A 13,816-nucleotide genomic window follows, 5' to 3' on the forward strand; every position below is an offset into this window, starting at 1 on the left:
GAAAGCACCTTATTTAAAGAATCATATGGTGAACTGTTTTGGAAGTTAAAAACACCTCCTAATTATCCAGTTTAATCAAACTTAACAAGCTTTTGGGTACCTGCTATGTGCATAATAGCTTTGGGCTGTGCGTATACCAAAGTAGTACACGGATTCGGCCTCCGTCCTTAAAGAATTAGTCATCTCAGGCAGCCAACACTTACTGAGAACTTCCTGTGTCAGGCACTATTCCCCATGCCTCACTCATCCAGTCTCACAACTCCATGAGGTAAGTACTAGCACTATCCTCATTTCATAAATGAAGAAACTGAAGCACAGAGAGGTCACACGAAGCTTGTCGTTGTACTGGGATTCAAACCGGGCAGTCTGGCTCTATTCACTATTTTTAAAACAAAGAAAACTTGGGGACTTTCCTGGTGGCGCAGTGGTTAAGAATCTGCCTGCCAATGCAGGGGACACGGGTTCATGCCCTGGTCCAGGAAGATCCCACATGCCACGGAGCAACTAAGTCCGTGCACCACAACTACTGAGCCTGCGCTCTAGAGCCCACAGGACAGAACTACCAGGGCCGTGTGCCACAACTACTGGAGCCCACGTGCCTAGAGCCTGTGCTCCGCAACAGGAGAAGCCACCGCAATGAGAAGCCCGCGCACTGCAACTAAGAGTAGCCCCCGTTCGCCGCAACTAGAGAACCAACGCAGCCAAAAATAAGTAAATAAGTAAATAAGTAAACAAGTAAAATAAGTAAACAAGTAAAATAAGTAAAATAAGTAAATAAGTAAACAAAAATAAAATAAATTAAAAATAAATAAATTAAATAAATAAAAATAAATTAAAAATAAAATAAATAAAAAAAAAAAAACTTAAAGAATAAGACCACATATAATAAGAGACTAAATTTTGCAGTATAGCACAATAGGAAACTGGATAAGGGAAAGAAAAAGTGTGAATCTGCAGGAAAAGTCAATGAGAAAATAGGATTTCACTAGTTGGAACTTAGGGAAGAAAGTATTCAGGAATCTGCTTTGTGAAGTCAGGAGTGAGGATGCTGGATGACTAGACTAGAACGGGAAGAGACAGTAGAAGGGGATAAAACTGAGTAGGCAAGGGGAGGCCAAAACTCTAAACCAATGAAAAAGCCAGAAGTTGGAAAGCCAAAACCTTAGCAGTATGTAGAACAAAATGAGGGGGAATAACGAGGATTTTCTTATATTCCGTTTCAGAAGCAGGGTAGGGCAGGGATTTTGCCAGTCTTTTTCACTGCTGCATCTCCAGGACCTAGCCTTGCACAAAGCAGGGACTCAATATATATACTTGTTGAATGTACATGTGCATGCATAAATGGAGTGAAACGTGCCTATAGTGCGTATATATATATATATTTTTTTTTTTTTTTTTTTAACTGCGTTGGGTCCTCGCTGCCGCGCGCAGGCTTTCTCTAGTTGCGGCGAGCGGGGGCTACTCTTTGTCGTGGTGCGCGGGCTTCACTGCACTGGCTTCTCTTGTTGCCGAGCACGGGCTCTAGGCGTGGGCTTCAGTAGTTGTGGCTCGTGGGCTCTAGAGCGCAGGCTCAGTAGTTGTGGCGCACGGGCTCAGTTGCTCCACGGCATGTGGGATCTTCCTGGGCCAGGGATCGAACCTGTGTCCCCTGCATTGGCAGGCAGATTCTTTATTTTTTTTTTAATTAAATTTTGTCATTTCTATCTATCTATCTATTTATTTATTTATTTATTTATGGCTGTGTTGGGTCTTCGTTTCTGTGCGAGGGCTTTCTCTAGTTGTGGCAAGCGGGGGCCACTCTTCATCGCGGTGCGCGGGCCTCTCACTATCGCGGCCTCTCTTGTTGCCGAGCACAGGCTCCAGATGCGCAAGCTCAGTAATTGTGGCTCACGGGCCCAGCTGCTCCGCGGCATGTGGGATCTTCCCAGACCAGGGCTCGAACCCGTGTCCCCTGCATTGGCAGGCAGATTCTCAACCACTGCGCCACCAGGGAAGCCCTAGTGCGTATATTAACAGTAAAAAATACTTAGCCAAGTGCCACCGCTTCTGATACAGCATGACCGAATATCTGCCAAGAGAACAGCTCTGGGGCCATTTGCTGCACCAAGACCTATAATCTCCTACCTGAAATCAGATCCCAGTCGCTAGGCTTCTGCTGAGATAGAAAGGGAACGCAGAGACACCTTGAAAATCTTGGGGAGCTCTCCCAGAGAAGGGAGCATGGGAGGGGAGAGGTGAACAATGCCCAGGTCTCACTGTGGTCCCCTCAATGACCCATCTTATTCCTTTAAGATGTGCAAGCCTGCTCCCAGGACGGCCTCTGCCCGGAGGGGCAATGCAGAGAAATGACAGACACAGTGGGCTCAGTCACAGGGGCTGAAGTGTAAGTAGATGAAGTAGGGGGTCCCCGGAGAAAGAGAACCAGGCATGGATTTCTTGACATAAGAGAAGCCATTTTTGGCCCAAGCCATTTGGTGATCTAAGTCTGGCCACAATGCTTGCCTTTAAACAGGTCTCAGTAATAGTGATCTTAAGGGAACTAAAGAACAAACGACTGTTATCAGGCAAGAGAAGTAACAATAGTAAAAATCAGTTGTAAACTCCCATTTCTATTTCCATGACAAAGGTTAGCCTGAAGCACTTTCTTGACCTGTTTTGCATAATCTGAACCCCCTCGGGCACTCAGTCACCAGATCAACAGAACCTAACTGATGATGATGTTGACCTTTCTTATGACCCTCGTGGTTTCAACTAAAGCTTGGACACTGTTGACCTTTGCCACAATACAATGCTGAATTCCCCTCTGCTGGAGCCCCTTCATGAATATGCATGTATCCTTAGCTTAAAACTTCCACAATTTTTCTGTTGGGGAGATACTGCTTTGGGAAAGATCCCCGGTGTTCTCCTTACTTGCAGCAAGTAATAAATCCTTCCTTCTCCTGATCTTTGTATTGGTTGGTTTTTTTTGGTTTTGTTTAGTTTTGTTTGTCTTGACACCCACCAAGACGTGAACCCAGTTCTTGGATAACAGAAAGAGGTGCCATGCAGGAAGAGGGGCCCCTGCGCAGGCAGCAAGAGAAGAAGAGTAGGTCAGCTGGGTGTGAGGGAGAGAATCCGAGGGGAGCCCGGCCAGTACTGGGGCGCCGGTGGGGACCGCCACACACACTCCCCCATACTTGCAAACCCTGGCGGACGCCAGCCCCTCACGACCTACCTGCCAGACGCTCCGTGGTCCCAGGTCAGGATGACAATGTTCTACCACAGTCTCCGACGCGACGTGAGCGCCGAGAGAGCTGGAGGGCGCATGCGCCACTGTGACTGCGGCCTCCACGTGGCCCGGAGTCGCACGGAAACTACAACTCCCAGAATGCCGAGCGAAGCCCCCCTCCCCCGCCAACCAGCGACTCTTTAAAGCAGGGATTCTAGCCCCAGCTGTTTAGACCCGTGAGACGCGAGTAGGAGCCGTATACGGGGTAGTTGTCTCCGAGGGGCGGCAAGGGAAAAGGATTAGCCATGTCATCTTTGATCAGAAAGGTCATCAGCACCGCGAAAGCCCCAGCGGCCATTGGTCCCTACAGGTACAGGAGGCCTCTGGGAGCTGAGAAGGACGCGGGGCCGGTGGGGTCGGAGGTTGTGGGGTCGGAAGTTGGGGGCTTGGGCCAGTCCGGGTCCGAGCTGCGGCGGGCCTTTGGGGTTCACCGGGCAACCTCATACAACATGCTGAACCCGGAAACGGAACCCGGGAAAGCGGAAAGCCCACCGAGAGACCTACTATGTGTTATAAAATTATATATTTTGTATTTAAAATTATAAAGAAAAAAGATAACGGTCTGCAAATCAGGGGAAATGCCATGAAATGAAAGATAGGAAAGTTGGGAGCATGTTGGAAAACAAACTATAGGGAACTAGAAAATTAGAAATGAGAATATCTTGTTTTCTAAATAACCGTGAAATGGGGTAAAACAAATTTTACTTCTGAATTTAAATTGATATTGTTTTCTTTATCAAAAAAAATTTTTAAACATTTAATGCCATTGAATTGTGTACCTTAAAATGGTAAATTTTATTTTTATATAAATTTATTTATTTATTTATTTATGGCTGTGTTAGGTCTTAGTTGTGGTGCACGGGCTTCTCATCGCGGTGGCTTCTCGTGTTGCGGAGCATGGGCTCTAGGCGCTCGGGCTTCAGTAGTTGTGGCGCACGGGCTCTAGAGCGCAGGTTCAGTAGTTGTGACGGACAGGCTTAGTTGCTCCGTGACATGTGGGATCTTCCTGGACCAGGGCTCGAACCTGTGTCCCCTGCATTAGCAGGTGGATTCTTAACCACTGCGCCACCAGGGAAGTCCCTAAAATGGGAAATTTTATGTTTGATGTATATTTTTTATCACAGTTAAGAGAAACAATGACGGGGCTTTCTTTATCCAAAAACAAATAAATTGCCTTTGAAGTTGATGTGTTTGGCTCTCTTTCAGTTCTCAATGTAGCTTATGCATTTTCCTGTGATCTTATCCTAATTCTGATATTTAGTATCCTCGTTACAGAAATAATCAGTTCCAAAAGTAAGCACTTTGCAGAAAAGTGTACCCTCACAAGTGTATCCTTAATTGACCCTTCAGCAGTGATTAACCTTGTCTAATTACTTACTTTCTTAAGAGTGCTCTTGGCATTGCTTTCTTTTGTTTGTTTTACAGCTTTATTGAGTTGTAAGTTACATTTAAAATTCACCATTTTAAGTGTAGAGTTCCATGAGTTTGGGTAAATGTATCGAGTCTTGTGCCTACTACCACAATCAAGTTTTTGAACATTTACATCACCCCCGCAAACCACCCCCCCTTGCAAAAAAAAAATCCCTCATACCCGTTTGTGTTCAATTCCCACCCCTACCCCTGACCTCAGGCAGCCACTAATCTACTTTCTGCTGCTTTTTTGTTTGTTTTTCTAGAATTTTGTATAAGTAGAATCAAATAATATGTAGTCTTTAGTTGGATCTATCCGTGGGTGTTTTTTAATTTTTGTTTTTCCTTTTTGCTATCATGAATAATGCTGTTCTGAATATCCATGTAAAGTCTTCGGACGTATTTCTTTTGAGTAGTTGTCTAAGAAAGAAGTTGCTGGGTTGTATTTTTTTTTTTTTGGCCGCGCCTCGCAGTTTGCAGGATCTTAGTTCCCCTACCAGGGACTGAACCAGGGCCCTCGGCAGTGAAAGCGCGTCCTAACCATTGGACCGCCAGGGAATTCCCTGTTTAAATTTTTAAGAAACTGCCAAAATATTTTCCAGAGTGTGTGTACTATTTTGCATTCGCACCAACAAAGTATGAAGGTTCCAGTTTCTCCACATCCTCATCAATACTTGTTACTATCAGTGATGCTTTATTGTGTGTGATGGTATCATAAGTATGGCTTTGGTTTGCATTACTCCTTCACTTTTTGTATGTCTTCTTTAGTGAAGTGTCTGTTCAGATCACTTGCCGATTTTTTACTGAGTTGTCTTTATATTATTGAGTTGTAAGAGTTCTTTATATATTCTGAATACAAGTCCTTTGTTAAATATGTGTTTTGCAGATATTTTCTCCTAATCCGTGACTTGGGCTTTCATTTTCTTAAAGATGTCTTTCAGTAAGCAAAAGGTTTTAATTTCAATGAAGTCCAATTATCAATTTTTTTTTATTTTACATTTTGTTCTTTCTGTGTCTTAGCAAAGAAATCTTTTAGCATTGAGTTTTACATTTTATATTTATGTTTTACATTTATCCTGGATTTCTGTTCATTGCAGTCAGGCTGTGTTAGTCGACAGGACCATTTACATTTCAGGACAGCTAGGCATGGATCCTGCAAGTGGACAGCTTGTGCCAGGAGGGGTGGCAGAAGAGGCTAAACAAGTGAGTCATTTGCCACATTTGAAGTTCCCTTCTCTACTCCTTTTTAATATTGAGTATTAAGAATCCATTTGGCTGATTTGTTTATTATAGAGATAATCAGATAAGTACTTTTTAAGTTACTGGTTGACTTAAGACAGTTTTATGTCAGTAGAAAGTTGGAAATGTGATGAGTCATTTAACAACCAAAAAAAAAAATGATTTTACTTTCCAAGGTGACCTTAAACCTGAATTATTGGATATCAACTAAACTTATTGTGGTAATGATTTCACAGTATATACATGTATCAAATCATCATGTTATATACCTAAAACTAATAAATGTTATATGTCAATTATATCTCAGTAAAATGGGAGGGAAAAACCCTGAATTATTGAAAACATCTTGCCACTTCCACATGGGTTGGGAAATTGTTTTATCAGGGCCAATGACCTGCAAAAAAAAAAAATCCACCACCACAAAAGTAAAAGTCAACATTTTGTTAGAAAGAGAAATATCAAAGGTTACATGCAGTACATTTTTTTAAATAAGAATGGGAGATATAATTCTAATCCAATAAATGGAATTAAATTATAATTTAATACATTCACTGAGTCATTTATAATATCCAAAGATAGAAAACAACCTAAATGTCCATCCATGAGGAGCTAGTTAAATAAATCATGCTAGATCTGTACAACTAAATTCATGTGGAAAGATCTCCAAGATAAATTATTATATGATAAAATAAAACCAAGAGGCAGAACAGCATGCACAATAAGCTACCATCTGTGTGTGTGTCTAAGGATACATACATTTATGTTGGTACAAGCATTGACTGTCTCTGGGAGGATATACAAGAAACTAGAAACAGTGGTTACCTTTGATGAAGGAAACTGGGGAGGGGGAGTAAGGGTGGAAGACATCTTTTCACTGTATATGCTTTTTTATAGCTTTTGAATATTTTGTCATACCTATGTATTACCTATTTAGAAGATTAATGTTTTTAAATCATCAACTATTATAATGTGACCAATCAAAGTGGAAGAATGAATTGAAAACTAATAAAAAGGAAAAAAACCTTTTTAAAATCAAATATTGCTTTAAAGAAAACAGGTTTTAATGCTTACTAGCTCATACTTATCCTCAGAGTGATATGGAATTAGGAGCCCCAGTAATAATTTCTGTTTTAGCTTAGTGGACTTTGGCTGAGAATTTCACCATTCTAGCACTGAGGAAGAGACTTCAGTCTTTTTCCTCACAAAAGGAGGCAACTTCTCACTGTCACTGTATTTCAGAAAGATTCATTCCATTAAAGAAAGCCAAGAAGCAATTCACTTGTATAGAGGTGGCCTACAAAGAGTAGAATTTCCTAGAAAAGGGAGATTTTTCTGCAACATAGGCTATTTAAGGAGATATTAGTAAAGACGGTTAATTGAATTGAATTAAAGCTTCAACGTAGCATCAGTGCCTTAGGCCTTTCTTATCTCTGTTCACAGGCTCTTACAAACATGGGTGAAATTCTGAAAGCAGCGAGCTGTGACTTCACGAATGGTGAGCAACTTGATATTATTTCACATTTCTGTTTGATATTTCTTTGGTCTTTTTGAAGAACAAATGGCATCCAGTAATATGTCATGCCATATCTTTGTTATTTGAAGTTGGTTTAATTTCAGTCCCATTTTAATCAAGAGAGTCCAGAGCCATATACATAATATCAATGAGAAATTAATCATTAGTCAATCTAAGAAAAAAAATGGAAAATTTTATTTGACCCAACCTGAGGATTATAACCTGGCAGACTTACAGAAAGATCAGAGGACTGTTGCGAAGAGGTAAGGGGAAAGACCAGAATATATATGATTTTGGCAAAGGAGTACATGCAATCAAAATGGCACACATCTTGGTAGAAGGTTACTACTGTTCGCAAGGAACAGATATCTTAGTTAATGGTTTTAGTGCTTCTCTTAGTATGGGAACATGCGAAAAACTAGGTTCATAAAATTTTCTCCTGAAAATATCTGAGAGCCAGTTCTGCCAGTTTTCCCAGAGCACAAAGTGCCTTACCCTGATCTTTTCCCTGAATTCCTTTCTCAATGTATTGTAGGTCAGCGACTGCAGTGGCTAATGACTTGGTTCTTGTAGAACTGGATGGTGGGCAACATTCTTACTTTACAATCCCCTCTCTTTCGATCTTAATTTCAGCCACGGTTTGGGAGGCATTTCGTGACCAATTTGTCTTGCGGTGCTAGAAATGCTCATTCCCAGGTCGGGCGAGGGTTTCACTGATATGCCACTCAATGTGCTATTAGTGGACTAAAGCTCTGTTCATAGTAGCCAAAAGCCAGGAAATGATTCTCTCTTGTTGCTTCTTCCCATATCTAGAATTACACTATTATAATCATTGATCCTGTAGAACTATATTTTAGGTAAATAATTTCAAGTCATCTAGTTATTTATGGGAGGCTCAGTCACATTTGATAATGCAAGAAACAATAATCTTGTAAAATAGGCAGAACACAAGTAATATAGCTAGTGACATTAATAAGGTCATAAGTAAGTAATGTTATGTTCTAAGGGGTTACATGGCTGGCACCAGCAGAAGAAGAACTGAACGTTATGGTTGGGCAGGTATTTCTGTTGTTGGAGGGGTCCGGCTAATGCTCAGTGCAGGTGCACACTGCACACTAGAGGGGACAGAGGAGGACTAAATGGGCAGAGAAAAAATTTTTATGTTTAAATTTTTCTTGTCTTGCCTTAAAATATGAATTTTATTTCATCAGTACTGTTTTTCTAAGTAACGTTTTGGATTAGACCAAATAACTAAATAAACCTAATGACAATGTATATATCTCCTAGTGGTAAAAACAACTGTTTTGCTGGCTGACATAAACGACTTCAATACTGTCAATGACATCTACAAACAATGTAAGTAATTTGGCTTTATTACTGTTTTCCATTTTAAAGAGAAATATATCTATTAACCTTAATAAGTGTCCATTATGAATTAGGAATGTTGGGAGATGCAAAAGAAATGGTCATAGATCCTGTCCTAAAAGAATTAATAGCCTGATTAGAAACACACAGTGTGGCCCCCATGAAAACATCCAAGATATTTCTATTGCATTCCCTAGAATAACATACTACAACCAGACAAATCCATTTCCCTAAAGCTTAATTTTGTTACACCCTTCTCAGGCTTTCTAAGCCCTCCTAATCATTTTTCAACACATAGATTGTATTTATTTTTGCTGTGATAAGATCTAGCCACCACCTCTGTTCTACTCTCTCAGAATCATTAGCTGGTTAGTTAATATTTCTGTGCCTTGGTTTCCTCATATGCAAAATGGGGATAAAACCTTGTAAGTTTGTTGGAATCTTAAATGAGTTAATACAACATGTAAACATGTTAGAACAGATGCTGGCACGTTGTAAGCACTCAGTAAGTGTTATCTGTTATTATTAACATTGCTGTCCTAGTGGGGAAAATGAGTATCCCTACCACCTGGTGAGATAAGACAAAGGTATAACACGCAAAAGGCATCATTACTTAACAATTATCACTTTAAAAACAACCTCCTTCATGTCAAACAAGATCAAAGTGTCAGAGTATGTGAGTATTTTCATTTTTTTTCCCAGAAAACTAAGATATTTTTTTAAATATTAAACATCATGGGAATCATGGCAAAGTATTTTATCAAACAAATATAAGTATGAGCTTCTTTTTTTCCACGTCGCTTATATCTAAGAACTGACACATATCTGAAGCACTTACCAGATTCTTGATCCTGCAGTGTTGAGTTTCAGCATAGTATCTGAAAACTAAAATGAAATTCTTTTAAATTTAGATTTCCAGAGTAATTTTCCTGCAAGAGCTGCTTACCAGGTTGCTGCTTTGCCCAAAGTAAGTACACATTTGTCTTAAAATTAAGAAAATTAAAAATCAAGGCCACACATGGACATGAACACAACAGAATCAGAGTACTTAAATTGTGAGAAAAAGTAAAATAGCAGCTGTATTGTTTTACTGTTACTTAGAGACTATAAATTGAGCCAAGTCTGTGAGTTCTGCAGTAAAAATTTTACTTTTCTATCGTATAATAAAAAATCTGGGGAATTCCCTAGCGGTTAGTCCAGTGGTTAGGACTCTGCGCTTTCACTGCCAAGGACCCGGGTTTGATCCTTGGTCTGATCCTTGGTCTGATCCTTGGTCGGGGAACTAAGCCCGCAAGCCACGCAGCGTGGCCAAAACAAAAACAAAAACAAAAAACAAAAAAACACTAGACCTTCTATTAGAAAAAATCATCTGAAAACCAATGGCTCATAGATTTCTCACCATTCCTACTTTGGTATTCTAGTCGAACTAGAAGCTCTTCCTATGCCCCTTAGCAGCACAGTATTTCTACCTATAAAGAAGCAGCTCTCATGGACTTCTGGCAATTTTCCACTAAAGAAATTTATCTTCTATGAGTGGTATTTTTGTTGCTTTAATTTGTTGTTACTTGGAATGATCAGTATCATCAAATTTATTAAGGTATAGAATGTGATAGAAGGAGCTCCGAACTTGGAGTTATAAGACATGGGTTTGAACCTCTGCTGTTTAGTTTTGTGTCCTGGGATGGGTTAAACAACCTTTCTAAGCTACAGTGTATCAATCCTCTGCATTGAGAGAACCCCTGATAACAGAGCTGCTGTGGGAATCACATGAGCTAACATAGACGAACACATTGAGCATGGTAACCTGGCCTACTGTAGATTCTTGGTGCATGTGCCCCCTCCTTTACTTCTTTGATAAGTTTAATGTTAAAAATGCATATGTTAAAAATTGCATATGTTTTTAGTAGGTATTATGGCGCTCTCTTAATTTATTCATTATTTTCCTGACAGGGAGGCCGTGTTGAGATTGAAGCAGTAGCTGTCCAAGGACCTCTCGTGACAGCATCACTCTAAGTGGGCCCAGTGTTATTTAGCCTGGAATTTTAATAATGTTTTTAAATTAACGTCTTAATTTTTACAATATTTGTTGGAAAGTGTAAGGTTGACTGAAATATCTGAAGTTATTATGAAAATACCATATAATAAGGGGAATTGAACATGAGTTGAAGATTAATGATGAATCTAGTTACTGATGTTATAAATTACACTTCTGTAGCACTCATATTACTGGATGTGGGAAAAGAGACACACATTACATAGTTACTCAGAAAAATAAAAGTAAAGGGAAATAGCATGTAGGAAAGATGAGTTACTATTCCTGAGAAATAATAAAGAGCACACCTAATTCAATTAAACTCTATTAATTTAATGATGTGAACTATTTAGTTCTCATGTCAGATACATGATTCTGCTTTTACTTGAGTAAAATTAAAGCATTTAAGTTTGAATGGTAGAGGTAAAGGAGAAGAAACTGGACCAAATTTTATATGGATAATATTTTTCTAATGGAAATAAAATAGCATGCAGATTTTCCTTTGTGTGATTCTGTTCACTTATTTTTTAACAGTTTAATGTATACACTAAATCCTATTACCTAAATAAAGGTGGGGGAACTATGAGGTTTAAATTCCAACTTTTTTTCTCAAAGCTTACTTCGGCCTTTACATTTTTACACCGTGGTAATAAGGCTATGTATAACCATTTTGTGTTTGTTCTTTGAAGTCTTTTAACATTTTTAGAAACTACTACATGAATACCTCCTTGTAGAATAAATTCCAACACAGAATTACGTAGATTAAAAAGTAAAAGTCCCAGGACTTCCCTGGTGGTGCAGTGGTTAAGGATCCACCTGCCAGTGCAGGGGACATGGGTTCGAGCCCTGGTCCGGGAAGATCCCACATGCCGTGGAGCAACTAAGCCTGTGCACCACAACTACTGAGCCTGCGCTCTAGAGCCTGAGCCAGAACTACTGAGCCCGTGAGTCACAACTACTGGAGCCCATGCACTTAAAGCCCATGCTCCACAACAAGAGAAGCCACTGCACTAAGAAGCCCGCGCACACAACGAAGAGTAGCCCCCACTCGCCACAACTAGAGAAAGCCCGTGCGCAGCAACAAAGACCCAACGCGGCCAAAAATAAATTTATATATTAAAAAAAAGTAAAATTCCCCTTCACTCACTGTCCATTCCACTTACCTCCCCAAAGACGACCACTGCTAAGAGTTTTGAGTGTAACCAGCAGATAGTTTTCTATTCATTATATACTTAATCATCTAGTTTGGTTTTTGCTTGTTGACATAAATGGAGCTTTACTGCTTATATTATTCTACAGATTGCTTTCTTCTTGTCTTGAAGGTCTTCCATGTAACTACATATTGATCCTACCTCATTTTTAAAGCTGTTGCGGAGTCATCTTTTGTGTAAATGTGCCTTAGGTGATTTAACCATTGATCCAAACAATTCCATATTTGCAAAATTATCGTATCAATGCTGCTGTAACATTCTTACATACACACATAACATTTTACATATACCTATTTGTTTGAGGTTAATTTAGAAATGTCATGCTAATTTGAAAAGTTTGGTAAACCAAAAGATAATATTAGAAGCACTTGGGAAGAGCAGTTTTAACACATTGACTAGAGATGTATTAATGTCTTTTGTTACCTGAACGGTATTGACCAGAGAGACATATCAATATCACTTAATAACAAATCACCGGCCATAGGAGTTAGTTTCTGCAAAAATCGCCCAGTCAATAACGAGTTTAAGAGCACAGACTTTGGAGTAATTCTAACGGGATTCAAGGCCCAGATCTACCACTTACTAGCTGTATGATCTTGAGCTAGTTATTTAACCTCTTTAAGTCTCAGTTTCTTGAGAGATAATAATTGCACCTTCTCAAAGGTATGTTGTAAGGATTAAATAAGATAATGTATATGGAAAGTACTTAGCAGTGTCTAGCATACAGCAAAGGATCAAAAAAGCTGTCACTATTCATCAGTATTTAATAATTATCATATAGAATAATGTGCTAGATGGAAAAGTTTCTGCTATTTACATACCTAAATTTATTGACATAAAAGATAAGGATGAGGATTCTTCAAGGATGTAGAGTTGGGGAGTATAGCACTATAAGTTGATAAACAAGATTAGGCCCTGAAAATTATTTTAGACATTTTTACATGAAGCAGTACAGTGCAGTAGTCAAGGGTGTAGGCTCTGGAGCCAAACTACTTGATTTCAAATTCTATTCCACCACTTATTAGCTTTGTAACTTTGGGCTAGTTACTTAAGCTCTCTGTTCTGTTTCTTCTGTAAAATATCTCCTTTGTTTCATCTGTAAAATGGGGATATTACTAGGACCTACCTTATAAAGTTGTTGTAAGGTTTAAATAAGTTAATATGTATAGAGCACTTAGAATAATGCCTGGCACATAGCTATGATGATAATGATAGAAACCTTTCTGTTATTTGGCAATAAAAAGAAATGAGGGAATTCCCTGGTGGTCTAGTGGTTAGGATTTGGCACTTTCACTGCCATGGACTGGGTTCAGTCCCTGGTTGGGGAACTGAGATCCTATAAGCCGTGTGGCACAGCCAAAAAAGAAAAAAGAAATAAGCTATCAAGCTACAAAAAGACATGGGGAACCTTAGATGCACGTTACTAAATGAAAGAAGTCAATCTGAGAAGATAACATACTGTATGATTCCAACTATGTGACATTCTGGGAAAGGCAAAACTTTGGAGACAGTAAAGAGATCAGTGGTTGCCAGGGTGGCGGAGGAAGTAGGGGAGGGAGCAACAGGTGAGGCACAGGAGATGTTTAGGGCAGTGAAACTACTATGTATGATACTGTAATGGTAGATACATATCATGAATTTATCAGCCATAGAATGTACAACTCAAAGAGTGAACCCTCATGTAAACTAGGGGCTTTAGTTAATAATAATGTGTCGGTGTTCATCAATTGAAACAAAGGTACCACACTAATTAAAGACGTTAATAATTGGGGAAACTG

At 39.5% G+C, this 13,816-nt stretch overlaps 2 protein-coding genes across 5 annotated transcripts in view; one reads left to right on the forward strand and one right to left on the reverse strand.

Moving 5' to 3' along the window:
• POP1 (POP1 homolog, ribonuclease P/MRP subunit) overlaps positions 1 to 3,289 on the reverse strand; it is a 41,831-nt gene extending 38,542 nt beyond the window's left edge. For all 4 annotated transcript variants that reach the window (XM_036830601.1, XM_036830600.1, XM_036830598.1 and 1 more), the window contains exon 1: positions 3,215 to 3,289. The gene's annotated coding sequence lies outside the window, so the exon portion shown is untranslated. The remainder of the gene's footprint in view (positions 1 to 3,214) is intronic.
• Positions 3,290 to 3,381: 92 nt separating this feature from the next.
• Positions 3,382 to 11,421, forward strand: RIDA (reactive intermediate imine deaminase A homolog). Its single transcript, XM_036830602.1, has 6 exons — positions 3,382 to 3,578; positions 5,776 to 5,881; positions 7,358 to 7,412; positions 8,718 to 8,786; positions 9,707 to 9,762; positions 10,746 to 11,421. The coding sequence occupies exons 1-6, from the start codon at positions 3,514 to 3,516 to the stop codon at positions 10,806 to 10,808; spliced, it is 414 nt and encodes a 137-aa protein (XP_036686497.1). The 5' UTR covers positions 3,382 to 3,513; the 3' UTR covers positions 10,809 to 11,421.
• The last annotated feature ends 2,395 nt before the right edge of the window (positions 11,422 to 13,816 follow it).

Source organism: Balaenoptera musculus, chromosome 17 (genome assembly GCF_009873245.2).
Source record: "Balaenoptera musculus isolate JJ_BM4_2016_0621 chromosome 17, mBalMus1.pri.v3, whole genome shotgun sequence".
Taxonomy (NCBI): Eukaryota; Metazoa; Chordata; class Mammalia; order Artiodactyla; family Balaenopteridae; genus Balaenoptera; species Balaenoptera musculus.